Genomic DNA, 19,502 nt, shown 5'->3' on the forward strand with positions numbered 1-19,502 from the left:
TGTGCCTTATTGTGGTCCGCTCAGCGCCCGGTGATGCTGAGCAGACAAACGCTGCCGATACCTGAGTGATTGTCAGCGTTCGGGATCCTGGCATGTTGATGAACAACGCTATTTTTTGTCCTCTCAGAATTGATAGTTTCAAAGCCAATGCGTTTTTATTGATTTGCTAATTGCGGGGGATGAGGCAAAGTATCTGCTGTCACCATGAATAAATGATGTATGGCTTACTGGTGCATTTGTGCCGAGGCGGAGTGACCATTGGAGATGCATTTGCTCGCCACAGTTCATACTGTATGAACGGAGAATAAAGCAGGTTCAAAAAGTCACTAGATGTTTGGCTAAATCTTGAATACATGAAAATAACACATTTATTTCTGTCCAAAGGGAAGGCTAAGAGTAAGTTACACAACACAGGGAGATGCACCAACAGCATCATCATTATCTGCTGACCTTTAGCTCCTTTTAATATTAAATGTATTCTAACTGCGGCATTCAGGTTTAAACAGCTCACCATACAGTCTGCCTCGAGGTGTGATTTAGTGGCTGTAAATTGAACTAACCTACAAGAATACATACATATTCTGTAGAATAAATATTACCACATACCTCTGTGTTTGTTTTATACCGTTAATCTGTCTTGGCTTTATTTTACATGACATTATAATTAGTACATTCACTCAGAACACGACTCAAACCTTATGTACACAAAGCCTGGGAAATAATTCCTAGAGCTGTTGCTAATGAATTTCTTTCTCTTCAATCGGCTTAATCAAAATAATTGAAACACATCTTTAAGCGTGTAGGCATTTAAACCGAAGCCCGGTGGAGGTTTTTTTCTTGTTGTGCATTGCCCACTTGCTTTTCTTCGAGCATGAGAAAGGGCGGTTAAGCATGAAGTGACATTTGGAGAGCCGGATTTGTGCAGCATGGGCATGGTTTGGTCCACAGTACCGTAGGCCATCCCTGTGAAGGTCTCTGGTTGGTCTCGTTTCTAAAAGGTTATTCCTTATCAAACGCCGTGGTGCGGCCATTTATGGAGATCAGTTAGTGTGAGATTTTTGATGAGGTTTTAAACGTTGTTAAAGATGGTGATTCAGTGATTCTCATTTTTCCAGTTCCAGTTATAGCGTAGTTGTTGGGAATACAAACCATCTTAAGGCTCAGGCTCCTTCAACAGACTAAAGAAATCATAAAATGGATCAAGAAATTAGTGCAAATGACACAAAGGTGCAACTGAAATGCAGGAATAGGTAAACTATGTACGTTTTAGAAGACCTTCTGATAAAATGACTCATATCCGTGGGGTAATACACGGTTGCATAAATAATGCAAATAAAAGAGGTCTGAAAGTGTGTGTCTTTGGGGGGGGAGTTGTGATTAAAGCCTCCACCAGATGGACCACAGCAGTCGCCCTGTGAGCATGGATGTACCCCGACCGGGATCAAACGCGATACGGGCTGCTGTCCCCCATGCCCCTGAGCCCACCACTTCACCCCATGATCCAGTGACCCTCCACACTGCAGCATGGCCACAGCTTCATTTCACACACATACGGTTTAGACATAAAGACAACAACTAACAGAACTGGTTTTACCATCCCGGCCGTGATTCCAAAACGTACGACATTTTAAACTCGGTAACAATTAAACGGCATAACATTTACTGCACTAAACTTCCTGATCTGTGTGTGAGCTGCGGGCCTGCTGAAGTTGAATGTCACCCCAAGCTGCGGACCACTCTGTTGTCCAAATGGACACTAATCCACCAGAGTCCTGTTGAGAATACACTCCCGGTGCCAGAACACATGCCAGACTCAACAGCCAATGCATAGCTAAGCCTCTCTGGGCACCTCCACAAACCTTCTCTCATTTGTGTTACAGCCTCAAAGACACACCATGATCTCTTCCATTGAAGAAGATGAGACATTTCTTTTTATGTATGTTCAAAATGGTTAGCCACACTTAAGACAAAACATAGCAAAGAACCACAGAAAAAACACAAATGTGAGTACATATTCAGGTTTTTTTGTAACTCCCATTGCGCAAACACTCAACCATTCCTCTTTGATGTATAATACTATTTGGAACGAGTCCATAGCAAACTCATTAAGAGTTTTAATAGATCTGATAAACGCTCCCATGCCAAAATGGACATCAATCTTTCAAACCATGCTAAAATATCAGAGGGTCTTCATCCAATCATTTCGGTTTTATTTTGAGGCGTGCAGAGTACAAAGTGTTTCTAAAAATGTGTCTTTGTTCATAATGTGAGTCTTATCCCAAAAAGAAATGACAGATGATAGAGGTGATCTGGCATCGAAATTAGGGTTAGGGTTAGGGTTAACAAAATTCACATTTTAGGGTGTTGTACTGCAATTATTTTAATATTTCAAGCATAATATAATCTATAATATATTTGAGCATTATTGTGGATAAAATCTACAAAGAGGACAGACTTTACATAGCGATTGAACAAACGTTTACTCCCTATTCCGCAGATAGAGACGGAGAAATTCAGCTTTCAAACAGCACCCTGTCACATCTCTGCAGACTGCAAAGCTCCAGCGATACCAAACAGAAAGAAAGTGGCTGTGACAAATGCAGCACAGCCTTGTTCCAGGATCAGCATGAAGAATTCAGTTCTGATCTAAATACTTTCTACCAGGGAGAGTGACACAGGCAGGGGTTAAGCTGACTGTGTATCATGCCCAGTGACACGGAGGGAAGAGGATGTAGGAGTAAAGCTTCAACTAGATTAGATACATTTTACTAAAAATATGTGTATTTGATATAGTGTCTATTCAAGTAACATGCCTTTGAAGGGATCCCACAAGTGAGTGCATGGATTTGAAAACACTTGCATTTTGGATTCATTTGTTAGTTTTCAACAAAGATATACTGGAGAAAAAGGCAACCAATTATTGAAAGCACCAGGAACTCTGGATTCAAAGCATTCATCTCAACATGTTTCCCCCCCTTGAGTTAGTGTGTCAAGCTAATTATTAGAATTGAAGATTGTTGGCTTTAGATAATAAGCGTCTTTAACCATTACTATAAAAAATGTGCTGAGATTTTCCAAATCCGAACACTCTCTGTTCAGTCGGGTCAGGATTTGTAGTTTAGATGTGAGAGATGTCTTTGTTTTTATAAGCAAGTTGGATTATATTATCATTGTAGGCGATATGATCTCAGAATGCCTTCAAGGGCTTTCTGTTGGCAAGTGTTTGCCTCAGTGAATTTGGATTTCTTTTCAGAGCACACACTTTTCTTCTCATCTGCACCCATTTAGCATTTCGGTGACTGGAACTTGACTGTCCTCCCAAGATAATTTAACGCCATTTGCTCTCTGTGGTTTAGATTAGGTAGCATTGTAGTGATTTTGCTTCTCCTGCTTAAGGACATCACTTTCTTCTTTGGAGGATCTTTTGTGGCACAAGTACTCCCAACTGCTTCCTTCTATTACTAAATTGTCAGAGCACCATGGCACTGAGCGCTCTGCTTTTGAAGAGGAAGAAAAGAGGTGATTTGATTGAACAGCGATGCAGGTGCACCGTGCGCCTCTGACCATGAAATTACCAAAAATCAGTATCCACACCGTGTGCTCCATTGATTCATGAAAACGAAGCCCTTGGTCTTAACACTGAAGGCAAACAGCAAAAAGTCAACCAAATCCAAACCGCCCATTTTTGTCCAGATTCAGACGCATCGTTTAATAGCTTCATAGTGTCAGTGATTCAGTTATGCGGAGTTTGTCGCTGGGCAGGGAGAAGTTGAAGGCTGCGGTTCTCATTTGTTGATTGTTACCGGCAGAGGGTGGACACCTGCCAAGAAAGAGGCTATCATCAGTCTGAGTAGCAGAGCAAGATGCTACTACTGCCAGAACTTCAATACAGCAACTAAATCTATCCTTCAAGGGCAAATCAAAAGGAGCCTAAGTAAGCCGCCGCATACTGAGGAGTGTGTTCTGGGCTGTTAACTGTATTAGGTTGCTTTACTGCAGAGAAATCAACAGCGCTTGATAAGCATTGCATTTTTCTCTGTATTGAAATACTGTTTTCAATGTCAGTCAGTGTTGTTACAGCCGTACAGTGAAAAGGAGATCGTTCAGATTTTGTATTCTGGCTTTTGTCCCTGCATTAATTTCTTCTGATCCTGAATTCTCCTCCCAATTGCAAGGATCAGGCTTGCTGCAAAAACACTAGTTTTCCTTCTCTTGTGAATAATCAAGGTATTTTCTTTCTGGCACTTTGAGGTAACACTTCTACTGACATCTCCACTTCTCCTCCTTTAAATAGAAGTCTTATTATGCAGAGTGAAACACAAGACAGGTGTTGAAACACTACGTCTGACAGTTAACAAGACTCAAACCGAGAGCATCCACAATTATCGCCGTCTGCACACTGCATATTCAAACCCGCTTTACTGTGTATTTCTTGCCTGCTCTTTCACAGTTGTTAGCAGAATACTATGGGTTGGCTGCTAGCAGAGCATATTGTGTACAGAGTGTAATGCCACCAGTATATTTAATCCTGGAGATTCAGCAACAGCAGACGTTTTTCAGGGCGTGGCAAGGATTCAGCTAGCCAGAGTGACTAAGGGAGAGTCAGAGGGACAGCACCAGCCTGCATTAATCCATTAAGGTCTGCAACAAGGAGGGGTTTAGGGTGGAGAAGCAGGGCAGAATGGAGGGCGGGAGGAGTTCATGACAATTAGCCGGCTCTCTGCTTTCGGAATTAGCAGCACAGGCTGAAGCACACTTCTGGGTTCCAGCCCTTGAAGCTGTGGTGCCGCGGCAGTCACTCTGTCAGACTGTGACGCACTACAAGAACCACGATGTGTATGTGCTGTGGTGGGTACGTTTGCCTTGTGTGTGTCTAGTTGTGTGTCTGTGTTTGTGGAGGTGAGCCATAGCCAATCACGGAGATGGGGTTTCTCATTGCTGACAAGTATGGCTGGCCCTCCTGGGTTGAAGCCACAACCGCTTTATAACTTTCAAAACTTTACAAGAGGAGAGATGAAAAATGATTTGCCTCCTCAAAAACTATTTAGCATCAGTCATCAAATAAAAATGCCAAATAATGAATCCAATCAAGGTTATGAAGTTTTTTTGGACGAGGTGATTTAGGAAGTCATTACACTAAAATTCTCTGGCATTTTTAGAATTATTTAGTGCCGTATTGCATTTTATTCCCAGGCAGATTAAAGAGAAAGGCCGGATCCAAAAGATAATAAGCGACACTGCAATATCTCTAACATTCAGACTGTAGCATCTCAGCATGGATGCCCTTGATAGACTATCTCAACCACTCCCTCCATCTGTCCGCACACGATATTATAATGCACAGTGTGTAGCCTACCTTTAACTAGGACATGGCAGCAACACGGTTCAATCTTTGGTGCGAGTCTGAATATCATATCTACGCACACACCGTACAACACTCCACACTCCAAAGAGCAGATTGTGTTTATAGCTAATTTACTGAGTAGGGGCAGTCACTTTCATTGCTTTATAAAATCACGGTCCTGCAGAGCAATTTAGTGAAACGACAAGCTGAGCAAATCATCTGCGAGCGACTATTTTCACTTTCAAATCAGACTCTCGCTTAAAGAAAAGGTTATTTGGATCCTATTACGACTTGAAAACACTGTCCTTTATGAAATAAGGAAATTATCACCCTCCATTTTCTCCCCACATTTTACTGCCTCTAAACATCAACAGTTAAAAGTTGACTGCACACAAAGACGAGATGTGTTTGTGGTTCAGTCATGGATCTGAATTTCCTTTCCCCACAATAGGGAATTAAAAAAAAAAACTATAAAGACATGGTTGGGAGGAGAATATTAGAGGCAGCGAAGTGGAGCACGCTTTTTTTTCTGGGTCCAACCCAAAGCCTTTATGAAATTCAAAAGGTCAGAGCAGGAGGACAAAAGACGGACAGGAAACTGTGTTTTTTGTTGCTCGTACTATTCAGCCGCAAATTCTCTGCTTCTTTCTGCTCTTTGGAGGAGAAGAGACGGAGGCTTGGGAACAAAGGGAAATGGACAAAGATGCACTTCTATTTTGATCCATTTTCTTTGTGTTTCATTCTACATTACTCTTCCTCTGTTGTGTCATATACAGTGTGATCGGTACAAATCTCCAGACTGCGAGTGCTAGCATATTCTATTCTCTCAGAAACAATGGCGAGCTTGTGCAGCCTATCTTCCCCTGTGTGTGTGTGTGTGTGTGTGTGTGTGTGTGTGTGTGTGTGTGTGTGTGTGTGTGTGTGTGTGTGTGTGTGTGTGTGTGTGTGTGTGTGTGTGTGTGTGTGTGTGTGTGTGTGTGTTTGTGTGCGTGTGTGTATGTGTGCACCTCAGTACCGCTCAGGCTTAATTGAAGGCGTAGTGAGGATTCTCATTAGTATGTCAGGCGCATGGTTCTTCTAAGCTAGCTAGCGCTCTAAGCTAACCAGACAGGTGGAGGGGTCAAGGGGTGAAGTTGAGAGACGTTGCTTTAGTCGACTGCTCCATTTTCGTCTGCCAGAACCGTCCTCATCACCCCTCTTCCTGTTTTTCTTCCTTTCTAACATTGTTAGTGTACTCATTTGGGAGCTAATTTGTGTAGCTGCTTGGGTGTGTGTGGTTTAAATTCACAATTCATATCTGCAATAACTGTAATTGTAGAAGTGGTACGTGCTGTGTGGTATATCATGGTCTATTATCAATACGGCTTTACAGTGGAACGTGCTGATGAACGCAAAGGAAATCATTTGTTAGGAAATTGGTGGTGTTTTGATCTGTTGTCTGGCGTCTTAAAGGAAACACCAGTGTAAAGCAATTTGTTATGTCAGTTCCAGAAGTTATGTGTGTTTAATTACACTACAAGGTACACAAATGTGTCAGAGCATTAGAATGGCAGTGTGTGAATGTGTGTAGGCTTTATGTTGTGTGTGCGTATGCTTATCGAGTTTGGTGTGTGCCAACATGCGTTCCAGCTTGTGCCTTATGTATACGTGTGTGGGCAAACGCATGAAGGTGTGAAGGTACAGTCCTGCCTGCCATGAAACGGTTTTAAAGGAAGCAAGAGCTCCCTCTTCTTGTCTGCCTGAGATAGGGCCCAGTGGGACAAAGAAACCTGTGGCAGGTTTGCTGCTGGGCATGAACAATGTGCCTTCTTTTGAGTGTGGTTAATCCATAAAATGTGGTGAGGATTATAATTTGTGTGCTTAATTGGGAGTAATTTGATAGTAGCATGCGATTAAATTGTATATAATTACGCCTCTAAACAATAAACGTTTTGCGCCCTGATACTGTATTTCCCATGTGGACCAATGTTTCTCATCTTAAAACATGTTACGATGTGAACTGGATGTGGGTTTTTTCTGTAAGGGTACATACTGTATGCAGAGGCTCCTAGAGTTAACACATTTCTAAAATGAGCAAATGCATTTTGTGACTATGGATAAAGGACCCCTGAAAAGCACCGTCAGTGTTTTTGGTTGACAAGAGGACTGCATACACTTAATTTCTCTAACAACAGGGAGTGGGCTACACTTAAACACTGCAGTAACAATGCGTAACACATGTTCAATATACGTACTTGTAACAAAAGAAGGGACGTATATGAAGGCGTTTACAAATACTACGAGTAGGCACGAGTTAAAGCGTATGACTGTAAGCATCATTTGCATATTAATATTGTTATGAAGGATGCTTATTAGCAGTCACGAACATAAAGTCACCTTAAGCATCTACCTCTCCGCGTGATGCTGAGGGGAACGCACGAGCCTGCCTCCTTCCCTCGCGAGCGCACCGCCCTGCAGCACCTCAGCCAATAGGAGCCTGCGCGCGAGGTGACTGGATATTCCATAAATTGCTTTTTTGGGGGAAAGGTAGAGGGGTGTTTTTCTGAATCTGTTTCTCGGAGTAGATGTTCGCCGCCTTGTTTTGTCTTAGTTTTTCACTGAGCGAGTGATATATATTTTTGGTATATATATGTTTAAAGGACACGGCTCCACGTTTTTATCCACACCCACTGTTACGCTCTGTTTAGTTTTTGGCTCCGCTTCACTCATTCATCCTCTCCGGCACGCCGCTGCTGCTCCATCCCATTCTCCTCGCTGACTTCCCCGGCTCTTACAGTTTGTCCGCCGAGACTACCGATACCGTCCGTAACACCAAGAATGGTCATGGTGAGTAGATATCATAAGGCACGTCGTACCTCCATTCTGCCACCAACCATAAAGCGTTCCGCCGCAGGCAGAGACAGTAGCTCCGTATGTGTTTCGCAGCATGCATTGTTTAAGGCTACTACAGATGCATACTGTAAAAAGAGTGAACTGTATCGTATTTATAAGCTACACCTGTACGGACAGGTGTAAACCATCCAAACCACAAAAAAATGCACATAATGAGTTATCAGAAGAGGCGAGATTATTTTATTTTTTGTCAAATTCGCTGGTTTTAATTTGTAACGATGTAGTATAGAGAATTGAAGAGGCTGTGGCTGTGAGGTGGAGTGGTTGGAAGGTCGGTGGTTCGATTCCCAGCCTCTGCATTCAACATGTCATTGTGTCCTTGGGCAAGATACTTAACCCCTAAACAGCTCTCGATGGCTTGCAGTGTCTGAATGTATGTGAATTTAAGAGCAGGTGGCACCTTGTTTGTGAGCATATGCTTCATATTGAATGTGTGTGAAAGGGTGAATGCTGGCTTGTATGTTAAAGCACTTTGATGAGTAGTACAGACTGGGAAAAAAGCTATATGAATCAATTTTAGAGATTTTTTTTAAATAAACAAACTGTTCCATTTGCTAAAAGACCTGCAAGATAATTTCAAAGCTGTTCTGTGTGTTAAAGCATGTGTGTGTAAGGGAAGTAGAGAGGCAGTATGGGAGAATATACACAGTGATGTACATTTACAGGGGATTTTAACATGCACCCAGTAATAGCTAATTTATATACACAGTGCTGCGCAGGCATCCTATTAGACTACCACGGTGCCTGAGGCTGCAATCACTCTCCCAGTGCTCCCTCTGCCCGGCTCACTCAAGCACACAGCTCAGCAGCGATTGATTGCTTTGCTGGGATTCAGAAAGCCTTTTCTCTGCCAAACCAGGCTGAGGCTGGCGTGTGCCGACTAGGGCTGAGAGCCAGCCAGAGAGCGAAGGTGTTAACACCAAGGAAGGGGGGAGGTAAGGGCTGACGGGCAAGCTAAGAAGCCAATCACAGCCTGTTAAAGAGAGTTGGAAGGGGGGGGGAATGGGCGGGCTCTGACCTTCCAGCTGAGCAGGCGACTGGGCGGGTGGCTGAGGGAGGGAGGGAGGGAGGCTTGCTGCATCCTCTCATCCAGCCTCACCATTCTCCTCTCAGCATCTGTGGAAGAAGGGGATGCTCGCTAGTAGTATGCTGCTCCCCGCTCGCCGCTGAGACTCAAACGGGAACAGAGGCAGAGTGAGAAAAAAATAAGGTGTGAGAGAGAGCGAGAGAGAGTAGGGGATTTTCTTTTGCTGTAGCTGTTGTGTGAGGAGAGAGAAAGACGTGAGACAACGGCCGGCGTCTCCCAAATGGAGTGGAATGGGTTTAAGATGGTAAGGAATAATGCTACCGGCAGCCTGCCACTATAATCCACCTCACATTGTTCACCAGCGTTTCATTCTGGGCAGCTTAGATATACTATTACAGACTTTTAGCTCAGGTAACGCGGTGATACAATTAAACTATTTGTTGTGCAGAATGTTAAGTTCCTACATACAGCGGGGGGGTTCACTGACGAGGTTTGTGGAGGAGAAACGGAGGCAGACAGATAGGGGGACGGAGCCAGATATGATGCTAGAAGGAGAGGTGTGGAGGCAGGAGTAGAGGTAAGGAAGGAGGCGGAGGGAGGGAAGGGTTAAATCGGGGGAACAGCACCCATTTTATGATGAAGCCAGGGCTGTAGGTGTCCCCCCCTTTTCCCTGCCTTTGCACCACTCTGAAATATTTACCTGCGTATATATAGCACCGCATCACAGATGGAATGCACAGTGTGGATGTACCGTGAAGCGGTAGGGAAGCTGGACTCTTGTGGGATTCATGTATGCAAAGTGGTGCTGTTAAATTGTGTGTGTAGTCGTGTTATCCGTCATGCTGCTTGGTGCGAGTTTGTGTCCTCCATAAGTTGTTGCCAGAGAAAGACGGAGTAGGTGTGTTGGAGTTACACGCATGGCTGGATTACAATGCTGTGCATGCTGACAGTTTTTTAACCCATGCTTGTACGAGTGTGTGTGAATATTTTCAATGATGTGTTTGGATGCGTGAGTGGGTGTCGACAATAAACAATATTACCCACAAGTAATCTGCTTTGCTCTGCTTCCTGAGACTCTATTTAACTTAGCATCCATTTATCCATTCATCCATCACATGCTGGAGACAGAGTAAGAGGTTCACTCACATAACAGCGGCCATATTTTTCACTCTTGTTGTTCTCACCTGTCATATAAGATATAAGAGTTTTACTGCGCCACCACAACTGAGTCAATACTATTTAGCATTCTCAAAGCATCTGTCTGTTTTCTAAACCTCGCCATACATAAAGTGGACACTTTCCTATTTGCACGGAGAACAGTGGACATTATTCATTTGTTCGCTAGTAAATGTTTGAGTGTTTGCATGCTGGCTGCTTTCCATTGGAGGCAATCAAAATGCTAATTGAAAGGAAGGCGACTCCCTTGTTTAGTGATTGTGCTGGGACTGCTAGCTGTCTCACTGTTAGCAGAGTGTATGTGCATAGATGGAGAGGTGTAGACACGACTGACAGTGAGGAAATGGGCGTGAACGCAGAGGAATAGTGTATATGGTTTACAGCATACACACAATCTGGGCTAGTATTAAGAGCAGAGGGTGAAATACATAGACGTGAAATGAAAAGGAAATGCGATGGAGGGAGGGAAAAGTCGACTGTTAATGAGAATCAAAGGCATTAGATATGAGATTGCACCATAAAGCCTCCTGATGGGAACCAGTGGGGGACCTGGGCTGGAGACAGGCCATCGAATCACACACATTCACACACCTACACACACAAACATACAGTGGTTCTATTACCCTCAGGCAGAACACCATGAGCTCCAAGGTTACACATCAATGCTAATAGGGAGGGGTGTGTGAGGAATTCATTAGCCACAGTGCACTGGCTGAGTGTGTGTTAAGGGATATACAGTGGGGCAAAAAAGTATTTAGTCAGCCACCAATTGTGCAAGTTCTCCCATTTAAAAAGATGAGAGAGACCTGTAATTTTCATCATAGGTACACTTCAACTATGAGAGACAGAATGGGGGAAACAATCCAGGAAATGACATTGTAGGATTTTTAATGAATTCATTGGTAAATTCCTCGGTAAAATAAGTATTTGGTCACCTACAAACAAGCAAGATTTCTGGCTCTCACAGACCTGTAACTTCTTCTTTAAGAGGCTCCTCTGTCCTCGACTCGTTACTTGTATTAATGGCACCTTTTTGAACTCGTTATCAGTATAAAAGACACCTGTCCACAACCTGTCTAACAGTCATACTCCAAACTCCACTATGGCCAAGACCAAAGAGCTGTCAAAGGAGACCAGAGACAAAATTGTAGACCTGCACCAGGCTGGGAAAACTGAATCTGCAATAGGTAAGCAGCTTGGTGTGAAGAAATCAACTGTGGGAGCAATTATTAGAAAATGGAAGACATACAAGACCACTGCTAATCTCCCTCGATCTGGGGCTCCACGCAAGATCTCACCCCGTGGGGTCAAAATGATCACAAGAACGGTGAGCAAAAATCCCAGAACCACACGGGGGGACCTAGTGAATGACCTGCAGTTCCAGACGTGTCCCCCTGCTTAAGCCAGTACATGTCCAGGCCCGTCTGAAGTTTGCTAGAGGGCATTTGGATGATCCAGAAGAGGATTGGGAGAATGTCATATGGTCAGATGAAACCAAAATAGAACTTTTTGGCAAAAACTCAACTCGTCGTGTTTGGAGGAGAAAGAATGCAGAGTTGCATCCAAAGAACACCATAGCCTACTGTGAAGCATGGGGGTGGAAACATCAGGCTTTGGGGCTGTTTTTCTGCAAAGGGACCAGGACGACTGATCCGTGTAAAGGAAAGAATGAATGGGGCCATGTATCGTGAGATTTTGAGTGAAAACCTCCTTCCATCAGCAAGGGCACTGAAGATGAAGCGTGGCTGGGTCTTTCAGCATGACAATGATCCCAAACACACCGCCAGGGCAACGAAGGAGTGGCTTCGTAAGAAGCATTTCAAGGTCCTGGAGTGGCCTAGCCAGTCTCCAGATCTCAACCCCATAGAAAATCTTTGGAGGGAGTTGAAAGTCCGTGTTGCCCAGCGACAGCCCCAAAACATCACTGCTTTAGAGGAGATCTGCATGGAGGAATGGGCCAAAATACCAGCAACAGTGTGTGGAAACCTTGTGAAGACTTACAGAAAACGTTTGACCTCTGTCATTGCCAACAAAGGGTATATAACAAAGTATTGAGATGAACTTTTGTTATTGACCAAATACTTATTTTCCACAATCATTTGAAAACTAATTCTTTAAAAATCCTACAATGTGATTTTCTGGATTTCTTTTCTCATTCTGTCTCTCATAGTTGAGGTATACCTATGATAAACATTACAGGCCTCTCTCATCTTTTTAAATGGGAGAACTTGCACAATTGGTGGCTGACTAAATACTTTTTTGCCCCACTGTACATGCAACTGGAAACCAGAGCGCCATAAAATAAAGATATGTAATTGGATACGTGGGTGATTATACTGTAGGTGTGAGGATAGATTAAAGTAAGAATAATAAAAGGTGAGGTAGCTGATGAATAAATATGACTTCTGTCTGATTTATAGCTTGTGATGTGTTGCATGTCTGTGTTATCGGTCGTGTGTGTTTGTGTGTGAGTGCATGAGAGGGAGGACTGACGTGTGTCCAGATGCCGAGTGACACGGTTAACTAGAGTCTGATTAAACACCGAGCAAATGGATAGAGTGAGAGGGAGAAGGAGAAGTGGTTCAGACACAGGAACAATTGGCTCCTAATCTTATTTCCTGTGTTCCTCACAGCTCTCTGGGATTCGCTGCCAGTGGATGTGTCATCATTTATGTAGATAAACAGACTTTTGACTGGTTTTCATGGTGCTAAATACACATTTTAAGTATAAGCATGACAGAGGGATTTAAGCTTAATCTGGCAATAAGAGCAAGAATGTTTGTTGTTTATGAATTTGTTGCTATTTCTTTCTTCTTGTTAACTTACTCATCTTATAACGTGTGAAACCAAATCAATCTTTGACCGTTTGCTACCTCTCATGACTAACAGCCCACCCTGACTCATCACAGGAAAACTAAATCCAAAGCATCCTGTTCTTACTTCCTTGAAGCTTATCTTTTCAGAAGAGTTTTCAAATTGGTGCGTGGCTAATTTGATCATTTCTGAGGTGCAGAATTAAATAATGCATGCTGTGGGTTTACCTCGCTGTTTGTTGTGCATCGTTTCTTATCATGTTGTGTACGGTAAAGATTAGCTAAGTGAAGCGTCTTTAGCATTGTTGTGCTTTATGCTGCATGTGTGTAGTCCTAGCTGGTGTTTATGTTGTGTGATCACTTTTTCAAGAGGTTAAAGGTTAATACATCCACAGTAATTAACTGCAGAATAGTGGGAAGCCAAAGGGAGACACTGTGTGTTCGTTCTACAGTACATGTATGTTAGTACATGCTAGTAGTTAAAGTGTGTGTGAGTCTCATATATGTACCCTCATGTCCAGAGCTAGCCAGGTGTGTACAAAATAAATCAGTCAGCCGTAATTACAAGTTCCTGCATGAACTTTGACCCCTTTGGGATACTATTGACAGACATGCGATATACGGTAAATAGAAGATATTTAGTTTGATTACATTTGATCTCTCCAGGCACAACTGCAGCACATACAGCAATTCACTCTTTAATCTTTGTTGATTAAGTAAAGGGCTGCACCGTTAATCAAATCTGCAGGAAGCACAATATATCGTAGAGGCTAAAAAAGACATATAATACAATTTGGGATGAAGTATTTTGGAGCTGCAGAGATATATCGGCCTTCGAATAGTATTCTCCAGACTTAACAAATCATACTGGGTTGGTATTGATGTTGTAAAAGAAGTGACACCATGATCATTCCATGTATATTTAAATGATAACGAGAATTATGAATCATAATATCGCAATTGTCAAATCAGTCGGAATAATCGTTATTAGTCTCTAATCCTGCAGAAACAGTATGATGTTTAACTTGTTGAGTAAACACACACATTTAAAACATTTCCCTTTAAGGGCACCAGGTCCGTCTTTAAAAAGTACACAGTGTTTAGAACTAGTTTGTAGAGCCATGTTAAAACTAAACACACACAAAAGTACAGTGGAGCTTAATTTGTAGAAGACATACTGAACAATTGTCGTGCAAAATATAGTAATGCTGCATGGCGCTTACATGATCGACTCTGTGGATGATAATAAACATGTAGCTGCTATTAGACAGTAAAGATTTGATGATGACTAACGAAGACAAAGGAATGTCTTTGTCTTACTCTCATGATTGAGGTAAATCATTTCGACATTAAATGAGCATGTTATGTGTGTGTACATCCCGCTGTCAATCAGTATTTTTGTCGTGCATTGTCTATGTATACATACGGCGAAAAATATCTTATTGTCTGTAAATGTCTTTTCCACTTTCCTTTACACAAAAGCCGGATGGAAGCAGTTAATGAGCAAAAAGCCTGTTTGAATAAGAAGCCGCTGTAACAATCTCTGTCCCAATTAGCACGCTTTGGTTTTTAAATATTCCTTTTGTGCGAAGCCTAAACACACATGAAGACGCACAAAACGGTCACGTTGAAAATTTAATAGGCTTCCACAGCGATTTCTTTCATTTATTTAAAATGTGTGTTTTTTTTTTCTTCAGCTAGAAATGTGAGAGGCATGGCACGACGTTCTGCTGTGAGGGGAGCAGCATTCACAAATACTAGACCTAATTCCTTTGGCAGCAGCTCAAACTGCTACAGACAGACACATAATCAGCTGGGGAGTGTTAGCGCCTCAGCCCACTAGCAAACACAGGACCGAGCCCTTGTTGTGCATCGACGCTTTTCAGAATAAATATCCCGATGGAGAATACAGTGGGAGGAAAGAGGTATTCATGTGGATACGGCCCTTTGTTCAGTCAAAGATACGAGAGGAACACTGGCTTTCTTTGCTACTTTGCTGCTCATTCTTTCCCGATCCTCTTCCTCCCTTCCTCTCTCTCTCTCCCTCTCATCCTCCACTGTACCGTGTGTGTTTTGGTATTCATACAGATGTTTGGATTTGAGTGGCAGTTTCTCCTGAGACTGTGCACAAGCGGCTGACTCGTCTCATCTGCATTTTGCATCCCAGGAAAAAAAAAAGAAAAGGAAAGCAGCGGAAAGCATCAGCAGACAGACAGGATATGTGTGTGTGTGTGTGTGTGAGGGCGAGTGTGTGTGTGTGCCTGTTGTTTGGCTTTGGCAGCTTAACTGGCCCCAGTGCTGTTGCTGTGTGATGTTTAAAGGACGTTTCAAGGTCACGCTTTCGACAGTCCTCACCGCCTCTGACATATTAAACATTTATACATTTCTGTAGCCGGATGAATTATAGATTGAACATGCAACTGAACATGCTACAAAACGGCAGCATTGTGGTTGGTAATAGACACATTAGGGCCTACAAACAGCATCCCACACGACAGCCTCTAGCCTGCCTTATGTCATCAGTAGCTATACCAACGCAAGGACGGAAAAGGCTGATCTTTCTTCGTGCGGTAGCTCAAGACGCTGGAGAATCCCACAGAGGGAAGAGAGGGGATGTCAGCTGTGGTCAACGACTCATAAAGATCAGGCTGCACAAAGATCATAATACAGAAGTGAGCCTTCATCTAAAAGAAGAAGCTATCTCCTCGTGAATTATTGAGAGAAAAAGGCAGGCAAGGAGGTAGATAAAACTATTTTCTCTCCTTCAATGACGTGAAGACCAAAGATAGCCAACCGGCTCCCCTCTCTGGCACTTATCCGTCCACCGTTTGAAATGCTGATAATAGAGGGCCTCATCATATGGAGTATGGATCCTCACAGTCGATGCGTGCAACCTTCCAATCCACAGTGCTTCCTTCGCAGTATAATTAGATGGAAATGGGGGGGAATGTGATGCTTATCAATAATGATGGCATGCACGTCACCTGTCAAAGTGGTATTGGGGAGGTCGATAGAGAAAAGAGTCAGAAAAGAGGAGAATGTGTGCTATCTGCCGGCTGCACGGCTCCCGCTGTCAGAATAAAACTGAATTTTCTTCTATGGCAATCATAAAGCACTTTCTATATGCGCCTCCCCAGCAGGCTACAGTGCATGTGGAAAGATAGTCTCCTGTGGGCATTTTCAATTACTCCGCACTGTACAGCGGCAGGGGGGATTAATCTGCTCGTTTGAATGCGCGCCACACTTAATGGTTTAGCTGGTGTGCCGGCGGGCCTCGTCTGTTAGCTGCGCCCGTATACATTCAGGCTTTTGTGTGTGTCACTCTGCTCTTCTTCCAGCTGCGGGAGGATCTCTAAATTGCACCGATGTCACGTCAAGTTACACTGAGATTAGATTTCCCCAGAAGATGGGCTCACTGTGAAATCTCAAGACGAATTTCAAACCGATTGTGTGATGACTAGGACAAAGCAGAATGCTAGCGTTTGGAAAGAGACGGATTATGGTTTAGCGATTGGAAATGCAGCAGAATGAAAGAAAGAAATGTGTGTTAGGTTTGATTAATGAAGCTGAATATTCAAGGAGTGAAATATTGATATGATGTAAATAAAATACATACTTAAAACTATTTTTAATGCAGTTAATCTAACAAAAAAGACAAGACGCACTATTCGAAAAGAATCGTGAATAATCTTGGCTTTTGTAGAGCAAAAATGTGACTTAATTCAAGTGACACCAAGCTTATAAGCAGAAAGTAGAACTCTAATGATGATATAATTGAACATTCATTACTTCAGTCAGCATGAGATAAAGGTTGCTTAGGGATTTGCCAGCTTCAGTACACACGTTTTATCTCGTCTCTCCATCAGCGACGTAGTAACCTGCTCCACTTCTCCATGTAGTTTCCACTTACTCCATCAAACAGTTCACTCATTAAGACAGATGACGGACAGCTGTCGTTCTTCCTCGCAGCTATTTGATTATATGAGCTCCGGTTTAGAGATGAATCAATAACCAGATTAGCAAGGCACACTCGCACACACACACACACACACACACACATACTGTATATATGCACTCAACCACACCCTCCTACAGTACCGGAGGCTGTGGAATGAATTCTCGAGTACAGCGGTCGGTTTGTGTCTACGTGATTTAACTCTGCTCTTTTGCTGCAAGGCAGACACACTCGAATACACACACACATGTACACACACGCAGGCGGCTGTGTGTGAGATGCAGCTGATGGGGGAAACCGAGATTAGATTAGGAAGAGCTCTGCCTCTGCTTAGTAGCCGGGCCACTCTTCTTCTTCTTCTTCTTCTTCTCTCGCTGGAGGTTTTGTTCTCATGGTAAACCTCCAGGCTGTTATAACATTTTAAATACCTGTTCAACAAAGCCAATTTTACCCTGCCCAGCCTTAAAGCCATTTTAATTTGGACTATACAGACAATTGAGTACAGTCAGAGGAGGTTACTAGTTATTTGGGGGAAATATTCTTCGAGGAAGTTCCTTTAGCCAGTTATTTACAAAGATGTTAGCATTTGGAAAGTGACAGATAGGGTTTAGCTATTGCAAATGCAACATAATGAAAGAACACAGAGGGAATATGGGATGAATGAAGCTAAACATTCAAACTGGAGGTGTCATTATATATCAGTATTTGGGTAAATATTCTTGGAGGAAGTAGCTTTTGCCTGTTCTCTTAGAGGCCTTTTTCTATACATACATCCAGCTCGACTGTAGGCATTTTTTCCGATGGTTGCAATAGCACCACTCTGCTGAATTGCTTATTCCTGACCTGATACATGCAGCTGGGGCACGGTGGAGGTGTGTCTGAAAACATTTCTGCATGTTTGCACATGTTTGTTTTACGTACCAGTCGGTGTATCTTGACTGTATTTTGCTAAATATAGGTGACAGCTTCCCTGAAATGGCTGGTTGCCTGCACAGGTGCACGGCCACGTTCACCTGCCAGCTTCTTGTGGAGGTGGTGTCCTCGCTCATGACACCCGGTGCTGACTCAGAGGGATCAGCCTGCTTGCTTTCCCTGCCTCACTGTCTGTTTGTGCATCCTCCGTCCCAGCTCAGTAAAAGCAGATTCAGCTCAACACGGGGAAATGAGCACTGCATGGAAACACAAGCTGTTGCCTGAAATGGGACCCGGAGCATTGCTGGCGTTTGTTATCCTTGTTGCAGTGTCACTTCTATTCTTTCAGAGAGCCGTCACAGTGAGTTAAAGTAACCAGGTTAGATCTTAATATAGTCATGGCAAACAGGATTTTTGTGTTCTGAGAAAGGGAGACGGAGAGAGAAAAGGCGCCTGATTTGGAAGCATTGCTTTTTATGTCACGTTAAATGTCAGGCGTGATGCAGACCCACTGAAGGCCGCAGCGTTCTTCCTGCTTCATTTCCAACCCTTTTCTCATTAAAGATATGCTTTTGTGCGTACCATCCACAGCAACAAGGTTAATACTTGAATGGGCCCGACTTGTTACACAGATATCATCTCCACTGAAAGCTTTAACCACATTAATGACATTTAATTAAGGATAGAATCCCGTGTAGGGGATGAGATGATGATTTAGCCTCTTTAATCCAGCAAAATGTCCTAGCTGAGGGCTGCGACAGTGATCGCTCCCATCCGTCACACCCGGGGATTAGAGCGGGACGGACAGTGCAGACATCTTGTGAGCTGGGAGCCGAGACGCCCGCTCCGGCAGCTCTAACTGGAACAAAGGCTGGCAGGCTGTTGATGGGGATTTGATGGTGTTCAAGGGAAGATTGCTGCCGGAATGACGGCGCTGCAGCTGAGGATTGAATAGAGGGGTCGGGAGGCGAGGGATGGTTCCTGGCACAGGAGGAGAACCAGGGGCGCCGATATGAGGACCAGTGAGGCCGAGCGACGGGGACTAGAGCTGCGATGAGATTTTCCCAAGATAGGCTAACTGTGAATTCTCAAGACGAATTTTCAAACTGATTGTGTAATGACTCGTACAGGATAATGTTTACGTTTGGAAAGTGACGGATACAGTTTAGCTACTGCAGCAGCACAATCAAGAAGCAAAAAGAAATGTGTGTGAGGTTCGATTAATGGAGGTGTCGCGATATACAGTAACGGCATTCACGTCATCCGTGATATCAAAATATACAGCTCCGGAAAGAATCAAGAGACCACTTCAGCATTATCAGTTTCTCCGGTTTCACTATTTATAGGTTTGTCTTTGAGTTAAATGCTGACAACATTTCTCTG

General features: G+C 43.3%; 1 protein-coding gene across 4 annotated transcripts in view; it reads left to right on the top strand.

The window, feature by feature from the left end:
• elavl4 (ELAV like neuron-specific RNA binding protein 4) overlaps window positions 1-19,502 on the top strand; it is an 84,360-nt gene that overhangs the window by 6,769 nt on the left and 58,089 nt on the right. The window contains exon 1 of one of the 4 annotated variants that reach the window (XM_063892281.1): window positions 7,925-8,170. The exons of the other annotated variants lie outside the window; for them this stretch is intronic. Coding sequence (XP_063748351.1) covers window positions 8,162-8,170 — 9 coding nt within the window. The 5' untranslated portion in view covers window positions 7,925-8,161. Of the gene's footprint in view, window positions 1-7,924; window positions 8,171-19,502 lie in introns of those variants that run through there. 4 annotated transcript variants of the gene reach the window in all.

Source organism: Eleginops maclovinus, chromosome 9, assembly GCF_036324505.1.
Source record: "Eleginops maclovinus isolate JMC-PN-2008 ecotype Puerto Natales chromosome 9, JC_Emac_rtc_rv5, whole genome shotgun sequence".
Taxonomy (NCBI): domain Eukaryota; kingdom Metazoa; phylum Chordata; class Actinopteri; order Perciformes; family Eleginopidae; genus Eleginops; species Eleginops maclovinus.